The sequence below is a fragment of the Myotis nattereri genome (genome assembly GCF_964212035.1).
Source record: "Myotis nattereri genome assembly, chromosome: 4".
Lineage (NCBI taxonomy): Eukaryota > Metazoa > Chordata > Mammalia > Chiroptera > Vespertilionidae > Myotis > Myotis nattereri.
Window position 1 is genome coordinate 86,705,550 of NC_138079.1, and position 12,946 is coordinate 86,718,495.

The 12,946-nt window shown below is 46.4% G+C and overlaps 1 protein-coding gene across 5 annotated transcripts in view; it reads left to right on the forward strand.

The window, feature by feature from the left end:
* The window catches only part of GALNT17 (polypeptide N-acetylgalactosaminyltransferase 17), a 421,721-nt gene that overhangs the window by 321,330 nt on the left and 87,445 nt on the right, over positions 1-12,946 (forward strand). For all 5 annotated transcript variants that reach the window (XM_081090567.1, XM_081090568.1, XM_081090571.1 and 2 more), the window contains exon 6: positions 7,153-7,270. In XM_081090567.1, coding sequence (XP_080946693.1) covers positions 7,153-7,270 — 118 coding nt within the window. The remainder of the gene's footprint in view (positions 1-7,152; positions 7,271-12,946) is intronic.

Below are 12,946 nucleotides of genomic sequence, written 5' to 3' on the forward strand. Positions count from 1 at the left end.
TTCCAGGATCTTCACAAGCTTCTCCCTCCTGTGCACCCTCTACCCCCAGCCCACCCCACCATCCTTTGTTGCTCACTTTTCTTTAAAATTCTCAATAATAATGCACATGTGTTGAGCACATTGCCATGCACGGAGCACATGTGTGTTCATGATCTCATCAGACACTCACCACAATCCCATTGGGTCATCAGGGGAGTCATATGCCCTGTGTACAGATGTTCGGATGGCTGCTCAGAAGTGGCAGGACTTTTAGGTTAGTGTGCTTTCCTTAAGCCTTGGCGCCGTATGTCCCTCCCCACCCTAGAATGAGCACAAGGGGGCTTGTGCTCTTCACCTCAGATTGAAAATATGGTGTTTGGGCTAAAACTTGAAACATTTTGGGACTTTATCTTCAGAGTGCTGGAAAATCTGTCTCCATGAATGGAAGGCAAGAACAGAGATAGAAGCACTCCTCTGGTCTCCTGCCCTCTGTTCTAATGGCAATTGGGAATTTTAACTTCATATTTATAATGAAATAAGACAAAGCAAGTTTTAGGATTGTTATCTCCGGCTCAGTATTTTTTATTGTGGTAAAATACATATAAAATTTACAATTTTTGTCCTTTTAAGCCTACAGCTCAGTAGCATTAAGTACATTCACAGGGTTGTGCAACCACCTATTCACTCCCAGAGCATTTTCATCACCCAAAATGGAAACCCCATACCCATGAAGCAGTTACTCCCTCTAACCACCTCTCCCCTGCCTCTGACTACCATCAATCTGCTTTCTGTTTCCATGGATTTGCCTATTCTGGACCTTTTATATAAATGGATTCATATATAATATGTGACTCTTTGTGTCTGGTTTCTGTCACTCAGAATAATGTTTTTGAGATTCATCCATGTTGTAGCATGTATCAGAAATTTATTCTTTTTCCTGGCTAAGTAATATTCTCTTGTGTGGATGAACTACATTTTGTTTATCCATTTATCTATTGAAGGATATTTGGGTTGTTTAAATCTTTTGGCTATTGTGAATAATGGTACTATGAACATGCATGTACAAGTTACATGCATGGGGAACACCCATTTTCAGTTATTTGGGTTATGTGGCTGGAGCAGAGAGGACATGGAATGAACCAGCCCAGGAGAGAAGAGGACATGTTGGCTTCAGCTAAGAGCATGGACAGTCAATTATAGCAAAAGGAATGAAAGTGGGTGACAGATTCTGATAGATGTGGGAGGTGAGACATTCTCCTTTTTTTTTTTCTTTCTATTTTCTTAGGGAAGTAGGTCATCAGTTGAGAGTGAGGAAGGAGGATGTAGTGTTGGAGGTTTGAGCAGGAGAAGAAGGCCTGGGCAGAATCTTCTATGAGTGAGAGAGGAGTAACTCAGGGTCTGTAGCAGGATTGAAGGGCAGCATTAAGGACCCACTGGAGCTCATGGCCCTGAATTTAAAGTAAAATGAACCCACATGGTTACATATTTCTCTGGCCAGGTCCAGCTGTGCAATACAGGGGGCGTATCAACATTATGGTTTTACCAACTAAGAACAATAGAGTGAGAGGAGAGTGGCAGAGCACCACTGCAACAATGGACGATGGCCTTGAACTTGGTAGGGAGGGAAACAGGGGAGGGATCCACTGTAAGGTGGGAGGGCCAATGGATCAGAAGTCCCAGTGGGGCGGAAGGATGGATGGATCAGATACTTGAGGAAGTAAGCTATATGATAGGGGATGGATGTTAATCACAGAGCTGAGTGCTTATCATCAGAGAATACATATGCTATTTTTATTATAAAAATATGTAAACTTTTTTTAATATATTTTGTTGAGGTATATTTTCTTAAGAGCTATGTATTCCTTTTTGGTAACATACTGGTTTTCAAAAAGGAAGAAATGTGTTTTGAAATGTGGGCAGGACTTGGATAGATGCAGGTGGTCGCATGATGCTTCTGGAGAAGGAGGTATAAGCACCGCTTCCAAAACAACGCAGAGCCTGGTGGCCAGGCCATGGAGTGCGTGGGGCCTGTGGCTGGAAAGATATGAGGAGGGCAGGGATGCCAAGGAAGACCCTGCACTGAATTCCGGAGAGAACAGGGAGCCAGCGAAGGATTGTGAAGAGAGGAATCTGGGCCACAGATGGGCCTTTGTCACCGCTGAGAAGAGGAAGCGTTGACATTGAGAAAATCTTGCAGATCTTGGTGAGAGTTCCTGGGATCGCTACCCTCTCTTTGCTCCTTGCTCATCTCTCTCAGCAGCGAAGGTTGTGTGTGTTGCATATATTCTGTGCAACAGCAACAATAAGAGTGATTACTTTTCATTTCTGTTCTTCTGTGGAATGGAGCTATTAGATTTTGGCAGATCCCTTAATATGATGATCATCTTTGAGTGATTTTGACTGGAAATATTTGCATGAATGGTGGTAATTGCCGCCATTGTGTGTGAAGAATGAGGCTATAGGCTCATGTTCCAGAATCTTAACCCTGAAGTGCCATTGACAGTGCCTCGTGTGGCTGGGCAGGCATCGAGGGAGCCTTGGAGGGGTAGGTGGGCACGCTGGCTTTTGGCTGACTATGAGGACAAGCCTGGCTAACTGGTGGGGCCCGGAGGTGGCTTTCTGTTGGAGACCTGTTTCTCCCCCTACAGAGGACAGCTGCTCTCTGTCAGCCAGTCAGGTAGCTCCAGCATCGGCACCTGTGGGTGAGGACATGTCTCTTAGTTATCTAGACTCCACCTTCACCATTATCCATTAGCTGCCTGCACTGTAGGGCAGGCCTCAGAGCCTGCTGTTTGTAGGACTGGGGTCTTGGCTCGGTGGGGAGGCCGCCTCCCTCCAGGGCTGGTTTCTAGACAGCTGCCAGCCTCTTTCTCACCGTCCCCATCAGTTGTGTTTTTCTTGACACAGTGGCAGACTTTTGACCTTGGCTTTTAGGAGATCATTTCACATGTTCATTCCATGTTCCCATTGCATTAGGAGCCACCTCCTGTCCTTCATCTTTGGGTTCTGACACCGGCCTGGAGGCAGACAGAGGCCTGCTTTGCCATGGCCTCTTGGGGGCCCTTGTGTCAGCCAGGGCATCTGCTGCGGCCTGGATTTTATGAGGAGGCCCCAGGGGACCTCTTGGTTCTGTCATGAGGAATCCCAGGGCTCCTGAGGTGGAACCTGGTCAAATGTGCTGAACAGAACAGTACCCAGCCCATAGAGGACCCAAGGCACTCGTACTGTGAGTTCTGTTCTCGCCACCGTAACCAACACTAGCCTGCTATTTCCATAAGGCAGTTCTATGGAAATGCCAGGCTGCTTGACAGAGGAAGGTGTCTCCCAAGGCAATCTGAAAGGGTCTGGAAGGACAGGAATCCAGTCTGCCCTCCTTGACTGGGAAAGTTTGTGCTTTGGACCCTTCCCTCCCACCTCTCCCCCTTTTCCTCCAGCACTTTCATCTCTTTTCCTTCCTCTTCCTCCCCTCCGTCCTCCACCTCACCTCGCGCTATTCCCACTCTCTTCTTCTCTGCCCTTCTTTCATCTCCCCCTTCCTCCATCCTTCTGCCCTAGCTACAGCACACACCCCTGCTTTCCTTGGCTTCTGATTCAGTTCAGACAGCTATCCCTGAGCCTTTATGGAGCCCTTCCCCACCAGGGGCAGACACCGCGATCATTACACTCATTTATCTATTCAACAGGATCTAGCAAGTGCTCTATGTCAGGCAAGGCACTAGCTCCTGGGAATACAATGACAAATTAAGAAATTGAGGGTTAATGGGGGGGATGAGGACACATTTGTAATACCTTAACTAATAAAACATTGCTTTCACCATGAGGCAGCATCCAAAGCTACCCTTTGAGAGTGTTTGTTGACTGTGCCCTGCGATTTTAACTGCCCGGCTTGCCTTTAAGAGGTTAGGAGTATAGAGTCTTGGAGGAGGATCTTAGTTTCACATGGGTGTTAACATCAGACAATTCTAGATACCAGGCACAAGCTTTTATGGGGGATTGTTGTGACTTACCAGAATGTCTTGATGAGCTCAGCAATTACTCTCTAGAAACCTGTGTCTGTGGCATTTCTCCATCACAAGGGTGGACGCTGGCATTTAGCTCTCCCAGAATGAATCTTCCCTGACGTTTGCCTCTCCTGGCCGTGGGCTACCACCCCCGCCCTGCCCCTGGGTCATAAGTGGGAGGGGACATATGTGTCATCGTCACAGTTTGGTGGCAAGAACAGAAGCCTATCTAACAGGGTTTAAGTCAAGGAGGACAGACCACAAAGACAGGGGGCTCTCACATGCCCCTGGGCAGAGAATGGAGCCACACATCTCAGCAAATGGGCAGCTGAAGTCACCAGGCAGCCCCCACCCCCTGGCCTCACACTTCCGCTGTGTACTTGCCTTGCTCCCTATGTGCCATCGTCCACATGCACCAGAGCTGTCCCCTATGGTGGCCTGTCCCTGCATTTGGATGAGACCACCTAGTTCTAGCACCCAGCACTGCCTCAATTCCAAGTTTCAGCAAAAACATAATTTGATTGGCTGTTTAGGTTTGGTTGATTGATGTGGGAGATTAGGCTCACACAGTGCTTTTCTAGGCTGCAGATCTGCTGCTTTGAGGGGTCAAGGGCTGGAGGAAATGATTGACAGTGAGTGGTTGCTGTCCCTGGTGTAGCTGGGGTGGCACAGCCGCACCAATAGAGGGCAGTGTCCCATGTACACAGGTATGATTGCTAGGAGGTTTCTGGAAAAGCTTGGATGAGCCCCAGTAGAGGGCAAAGGAGCATTATTTGCTGAGCTTGTGCCCTGTGTGCTGGGCTCATCTCACATCTTTTCACAGCAGCACGCTGTACAGAAGTAACTGGGACCCAGGGTGCTCCATTAACCTAACCCAGTACTGTTTTCAGTGGCAGTGCCAGCATTCACACTGGGTTCTTTCAACTCTGAACACTGCTATTTCCAGCGTGCCCCACTGATGCCCTGGCTCATGGGTAGTGGGAGGAATTCCATGGAGTTAGAAATCTGGACACTGAGGTCAAAGTCAAGCTCAGAAGGAGCAGATGAGGATCTGAGGCTGAGGTCTATAGTTCAGTTCCAGAGAATGCCACCGAGTACCTTCCGAGAATGCCACCGAGTACCTTCCGAGAATGACACCGAGTACCTTCTGAGTGGCCCAGGGGAGTTTCACCGGGCCTCCTTGTGAGATGTCTCTTTGGCACGTCTGGGGTTTGGCAGTTTGGGAGTTGCCAGCTCCTCCATGGAGCCTTGGCTGGAGGGGGCCACATATCAGAGGGCTTTGAAGCTGGGTGGTCTCTGAGCCCTACCCTGTGACTCAGGGCCAAGCCACCAAATCCCCATGGGGCTTGGCTCTTAAATGGAGGCGGTCCCTCCTTCGCAGGGCTGTGGCGGTTTTTAAATGAGTCAGTGTGTGAAAAAGTGCTTTGCACTGTGCTGGAGACATAGTAATTTCTCAATAAATAGCTGCTATAATAATAATAATATAGTAATAATGATGATGACTCTTAGTTGCTTGAATGCAGGAAGTATATTGTGTGTTTTTCTACCCCCTACAGCACCAGTAAAATGCCTTTGATATGGTAGATGCTGAGAAAATATTTGCTGAATGGATTTATTATACAAGGGTACGTAGAATGTCTGGAAGCAGAGATGAAAAGACATAAAGAATTTGTTGATATTGCACTACAATACAGGATGTAATATAATATAATACAGTGCAATATGTAAAATGTAACAGTGGGTTGTCCGTTATTAGCAATGCAGGGTTCCATGCTTTATGCAAAATTGCCATGAATGTGGTAGATTAATGCTGCGATTCCATCAATTTCTGCACATGCATCCATGATGTGTTGCCTCAGATGGTTTTTGTCTCTGATTTCCATTGAATTCAACTTGTTCCTTTAGCCTACTTCAGAAGAAATAATCTAGAAGATTCATATATACAAAAATAAAATATTAATCTTTGTTTCCAGACTTTCTGGCCAATGGCCACTGTATCAGTACCTTTCATCTCTCCTGCTCAGTACCCCTTCTCTGTGGGCTAAGACAGTCTCTCTGTGGTTTATAATTGGCCCCTTTGGGCACCAGGGTCTCCTCGTAGTCTTCTCCCGTCTGTGAGGACCAGCATCCTGATCCACTCTCTCCCATCAGAATGTGGAGTCCAGACCTCTTCCTGTTGACCTTCCTTTCTCCAGTTTCCCTTCAAGTCCCCAACTGGTAAAGCCCTTCTTCCTGGGACAGGAGATAGACACATCTGTTCTTCTCCTCTGAGCTTCTCCGAGACTGCCCATGCGCCCATCCTGTCACACAGCTGTCCCCAGACATGAAGTGAGAACCAGTCTCTCCATGTTTGCAGACTTCACATGACATGTGAGACCTGTTCTTGTTCAAGCTGCAAAGGTGCTGGGTTATCCCTAGGTGCTCTGGGTCCCATAGTTTGACTGAAGCTAAAACATAGCTTTATGGAGAATGGGGGTATGGGCACTGAGGCCTTCAGGAAGTTATCCCATTGGCCAGAGTGGAACCAAGCCCCAAGGATATTCCATTGGCCACAGTGGAACCACCCCCACAGGATGGTGCCTGTGATGGGCTTCTGGTACTGATGACTTTAGCATCTTTTATAAAAATTGAGATATAGTTGACATATAACACTGTGTAAGTTTAAGGTGCACAACATGTTGATTTGGTTCATGTATATGTTGCCATGTGACTGCCACCATTGCATTAGCTAACACCTCCATTACATCACATAATCATCATTTCCTTTTGTGGTGAGAGCATTTAAGATCTAGTCTCTTAGCAACTCTGGACTTTATAATATGGTATTGTTGACTATAATCACTATGCTATACATCAGATATCCAGAACTTACTCATCTTCCGACTGCAAGTTTAGACCCTTTGACTAACATCTCCTCATTTCCCCTACTTCCCAGTCCGTGGTAACCACAATTCCCCCTGTTTCTACAAGTTTGGCTTTTTTCTTTTTTTCAGATTTCACATGTGAGAACATTTGTCATTCACTGTCTGACTTAGCTCACTTGGTATAATGCCCTCAAGCCCCATCCATATTGATGCAAATGGTGGGATTTCCTTTTTTCTAGAAGCTGAATAAAATTCCAGTGTGTGTGTGTATGTGATGACTTTGACTTTAGCGTCTCTCTCTCCCACAGGACACCAGCAATGATTGGCTGTTCCTTCGTAGTCAACAGGAAGTTCTTTGGTGAAATCGGTCTCCTGGACCCCGGGATGGATGTGTATGGAGGAGAAAACATCGAACTTGGAATCAAGGTTTGTGACATGGCGACCTTTGCTCTTGTTCACATTTGTGAGCAGAGCTGTCTGGTCATCTTAATGTATATTTAAAGCTTCCTTAGCTGGTGAATGACAGATTCCTTCATCCCACCCCTGTCCCTGAGGATGTTCCAGCAAGATTGTCACCCCTCTTTCGACAGGGAATCCTGGGCTTTCCCTTTCAAAGAGTTGAACAATTTATTCCATGCCTCCGTGACTCACTCTGGACATTAGCCACAGAATTTATTTCCTATTCTCTTCCAGTTTCATTCTCTCCTTACACTTGTCTTAAAATTAAATTACTCCTTAAGTTAGTATTGCCATTCTATGAATTTTGATGGTTTATGTACAAGATGCCAGAGAAGAGCAGGACCATGTTCTGTGGGACCCTCCCTTGTCTCAGAAATGCTTCTAAAGAGAATGACAGGGTCGGGGAGTGAGAAGAATGCAGAATGGGCCTCTTGCTTGGACCCTAAGCCAGATTACTTCCACTGTTAGACATGTTGTATACTGGGTTTTGCTTAAGATTTTGTTTGAAAAGAGAATTCCGCTGGAAAAACAATTGGACACATTGATATATTCCAACCTCCTCTTTTTAAAGTTAAGATAAATGACCGCCCCCCAACTGGTAAGGTACACCTTTAGGCCCTGTCAGCCTCTTAGCAGTAGACTTGCTGCTCCTGCAAGTCTCTCTCCACATTGCAAGGAATGAGTGCTGGGAGGACGCCCTTCCTGCCGAGGTCCCTGTGTCTGTTGCCCCCTGTCCTGGGCTTTTGCATAACTAGGCCCCTGGAAAGTAGGCTTGTTGGAAATGACCCAGGACACAATGGTAAGGATTTAAGTTTATTGCATTTCTTCCACCTACCTGTTGTATTCTCTATTTTGTTCTACCAGGCAGGTACCCAGTGCAGAATCCCTATCCCTAATCAAAGCCTGCTCTGTTTGTGATTTCATTGGTTTAGCCCTAGCTGCTTAGTACCTTTAAGACACCCCATCAGCCCCTCATCCATACCTGAGTCCCCTTTGTGGAATGAAAGGCTTTGTGCCCATGTGATGTAATGAATGGCCAGGCTACATGCATGAAGGAAATGGTGGGGACTCTCTCTGGACCCTAAAATCGCTCCCTTTTGGAGATCGCAGACTCTTCCTGTGCTTTCAATTCCAGGCAGGGTTCTTTCCTCAATGGAATTTGCATGAGATTTCTTTGTAAAGTCCGGCAATTAAAAATCCAATATGTTATCATAGCGAATACACTGTCTTTCATCTGTTCTGAATTTAATTGCAGACACAGATCTGGACCTAGCATGTTGAACTTGGCCCTGCTCCCACCTCATCCCTCCTTGTGCTGCTCTGTTGTTTTTTTCCTTAGCTCTCATCCACTTCTAGCATGCCACAGAATTTACTTATGTATCATGTATGTGTATTGTTTTTCTCTATCTTCCCCTTTCTGATTGAAAGTTCTGTGGGACACAGATCTTGCATCCCAACATGTAGAACCAGGCTTGGCACATGGCTCAATAGACATCTGTTAGATTAATGACTGAATAAATAGCTGTTGGGAATGTAACTGAGTAGAAGCAGTGGAGTGGTGGAGACAGACCTGACTGGAACAAGTCGATGGTTTATTGAGAGGTAATAACTGGTTCCAGGCACTTATCTGTGAAAGGAAGGAGCTGGAGGAAGCCCTGCATTGAGAGAGTTGAAGTTTTTGAAGTTTCATTTTTAAGATAAGAGGGGTTGGAATGTCTCTTACCCTCCAATGAAGGGTAAGACCTCATTACCAACATAGGGGAGAACAGGGTGATGGGTAGAGCACTGTCCCTATGGAGGCGGGGCATAGGGGGAGGGTTATAAGTACAGTTGGGACTCCAGGATTTGATTGCCACTGTAGGCTGTGTTGTGGAGTGACTGAGGATTTGACAGTGGTACGCACTGCTAAGGCTTGCTAAAATGTTAGTCTCCCTTACCCTGGCTGGTGTGGTTCAATTGGTTGGGCATTGTCCTGTGCACTGAAAAGTTGTTGGTTCAATTGCCAGTCAAGGCACATGTGTGGGTTACAGGTTGAATCCCCAGTAGGGGGCGTGCAGGAGGCAGCCGATCAATGTCTCGCTCTCACATGGATGTTTCTCTCTCTCCCTCTCCCCTCTCCCTTCTTCTCTCTCTAAAAAATATTTTTTTAAAAAAGATGTTGGTCTTCCCACACTTGCAAAGCATTTGCTTAGCAAAGTTGATGGTGGTAACTGAGTCCTGTGTGGCTGCCCCCATCCCTGAAGAAGGCGAAGGGTCCTCCATCTCCACCTCAGAGCACAGCCCAGTACTCCAAAGCCCCTGGGCCGTCGGCTGAGGAGCCAACCAGTTCCACTCCGCACACTCCTTTGTGAACCAGTTGGAGTAGGCAGCCTCAGGGTCTGCTCTCCAGCTGGCTTGTCTTCTCTACAGCAATTTGGCTTCCCCAGATGGATCAGGGTAGATACCACCCTCACGTGCAATGGCCTGCCTCTTACTGTACACCCAAGCACAACCAGCATCCACGCTGGAGACGGGAAAGGTTTATGCCTCTCCCCATTGACCGTGTCCTTTTGTGAGCTGCAAGCTGACTCCATAGAAACCTGTTTTCTGCCCATTCTTAAAGCAGAGTTGAGTGCTGTTGATGCTATAAATACCAAGGCCTGGGTTCAGGGTCTTCAGAGCCACTGTCTCCACCCTATCCTGGGGTTCTCAAGGTGTGGTCCCTGACCAGCAGCATCGACTTCATCTGGGAACTTGTTACAAATGCAGATTCTCAGGCCCCACCCCAGACCCCCTACATCAGACACTCTGGGGTGGGGTCTAGAAACCTGTGTTTTAACAAGCCTTCCAGGGGATTCTGTCACATGGCCAAGCTTAAGTGCTCCTGGGTGTACACCTTGACCATAGTCAGCTTCTTAGCAAATACATACTTTTCTCAGAAAGGATCCCAGGTGAGAGTTCACATGTTTCAAGGCCCTCCTCCAGGTGTCCCCATGGCCATTGCGGGCCCACAGGGAGTCCCTTCTCCTCACTCCCAGCCCATACAGCACAGCCCCCACCCCTTAGGTAACAATACCTGCTTCCTCCTTAGCTTAGTATGCAGGTATCTGGACCAAGTGATTGTCGGTTCCTGGACAGGGCTCCCTTTTACCTGGAGATCTATCTATGTAAGCTGCTTTGTTTACCAATCATAGTATTTCTCTTTTCATTTGTGCTATTTTATAATGCTTAGAGCACAAATTGGGGGAATAATAAATACATTTTTAAGAAAGACATCCCCACAGCTTGAAAAAACTTTGAGCTTTTTGTAATCTTCTACACGCATATATAATTTGAACACAGTGGGCACACATACATTTACATAAATTAGCTAGAAGAAACGATACAGAATCCTATGCTTAAGTTAAGTGGGAAGATTTCAATATGTGCATACCATACTCTCTTTGGGATTTTTTTTTTCCACCAAGAAATAGGTCCATCTGCAATCTTTCTAACTAGTCTCTGACATTTTTCATTACTTTTTAATTCCTTAGCAAGTAGAGTGTCACAAGAATTGGAAGAATAGACAGTGTCACTGAGGCTGAAGGCTGACTTCCTGCTGTCGCTCAGATGAAAGGCAGCTTGCCTGTGACCAAAACAATCGATACAATACCGTGAAGGGGAAGAAAAGCTTCCCAGGACCAAGAAAATAAATGAGGTTAGAAATGGAAAGGTTTCATCTTGTTCTGAGTAACATTAATCAGAAACCTTTAACGAGGCATATTACTGTAACATATCTACATGCGAAGAAAAAAAAAATCTCCAAGGACAGAAGAGCAGATAGATCACTTTTAAGTGTAGTAAAATCAGGTGGCTTCAGACTTCCCTGGTATATCAGTCTTCTTTGGAAGAAAAGGCACTACTTATTCTGAACGCTCATGTAAAAGAGTGACAGGCAAGCCTGCTGAACCCTGTCGCACAGCTGCTCCTAATGGAAGACAATAGAAAGGCGCTGCCAGATCCTACAACTATCAGAAAATGTCTTAGCTTCAACAGGATGCTCGAGGACTGAGTAAAAGACAGGATTCATGTGTGTATACATGGCATTTGTGAGGCCAAGGACCCACAATGGAGATGGAGATAAGTAAGCATGTGGGTGTGGGATGCACAGGTGTGATAACCTTACCTGGCCCACCCTAGCCTGAGGGCCTTCTCCTGGGTGCAGTTTTTGCCGATGCTCCACAATAGTCTCAGTCAATGCATTCAGACTCCTATCCTGGCAAATTAGGGGAAAAGGAAGTATATATATATATATTAATTTGTACAGAGTAACAGTAATATTCTTAAAAAGCAGATTTTTCCCAACGGGCATGGCTCAGTGGTTGAGGGTCAACCTATGAATCAGGAGGTCACAGTACGATACCCGGTCAGGGCACATGCCCTGATTGCAGGCTCGATCCCCAGTGTAAGGCGTGCAGGAGGCAGTCGATCAATGATTCTCTCTCCCTCTCCCTTCCTCTCTGAAATCAATAATAATATGTATATATTTTTTAAAAGCACAGTAAGACCTGGGTGCCACAACTGCTAGTTGCATAATTGGATGCCCTGGGCCACACCATTTTTTTTTTTTTTTTGAAGAGCTGGGATGCCATTCTTAGGACTCAGGTGGGTCCAAGATGGGCATCCTTGCCACCTTGCCCGGCCCAGTCCACTTGAGCTCAACTCATTGAAGATCTAAAGGGTCACCCACAGGCTGGGGTGCTCAGAGTCTCTACGCCAATCAGGATAGCTTCATCAATAGATTTGGAGAATTGCCTCCTTCAGAAGGATCATTCAGAAAACTCCAGTCCCCCAAATGAACTCACACTGATCTCTTCTGTCCCATCGCTTGCTCACCTTGTCTCTTATCTCTGAGAAGCTAGTGGTGTAATTCAGCCTGAAACTGAAGCCCTGGAAATCAGGGGATAGATACAGTCCCAGTCTGAGTCTGAAAGTCCAAGAACCAGGAGTGCTGATGTCTGGGGACGAGAGAATACAGATGTCTTAGCTCACGCAGAAACATGAGACAGGTGCTTTGATCCCTGGCCTCTCCTCTGTCTGTGGGTCTGAGACTCACCCTCCAGCATCCATCTTCATCGGAATAGATTCCCTGCCCTCTCCGAAGCCCCTGACATCAGGCCCCCAATGCCCAGAAGCCTCCCGTGACCTTTGTCTTCCATTTGGAACTCTTGGGCTCAGTTGAAGGTGCACAGCATAATGGTTTACTACATCTGGTGAATGTTGTGATTGGAAAACTGTCACTCCTGGAGGGGACTCAGACTGGGCTGTATATATCCCCCAATTCTCAGGTCTCGAGGGTATGTTTTGGAATTTTGTTTCTTTTTCCTAATCTCTAGATTGATTGTGGCTTTGGGTCTCCCTTTGCTGCTGGCATTGGTCATAACTGGCTGTGTGCGTGTCTTCATAGTGCAGGGTTAGAGTATGTATGTGTTAAAATTCAGAGCAAAGTTTCTACTCTTGTCTGGGGATAGAATAGGCTTTTGGGTTTCACAGACTGGACTTTAATCTGGATGCATATATTACATGTGGCCAACAGGTCAGTCGAATGCTTTTGAATATGAGGAAGACATGTTGAGTGCCTTTTCTACTGCAGCAGGCACTTTCACTGCGGATACCACTGTAGAT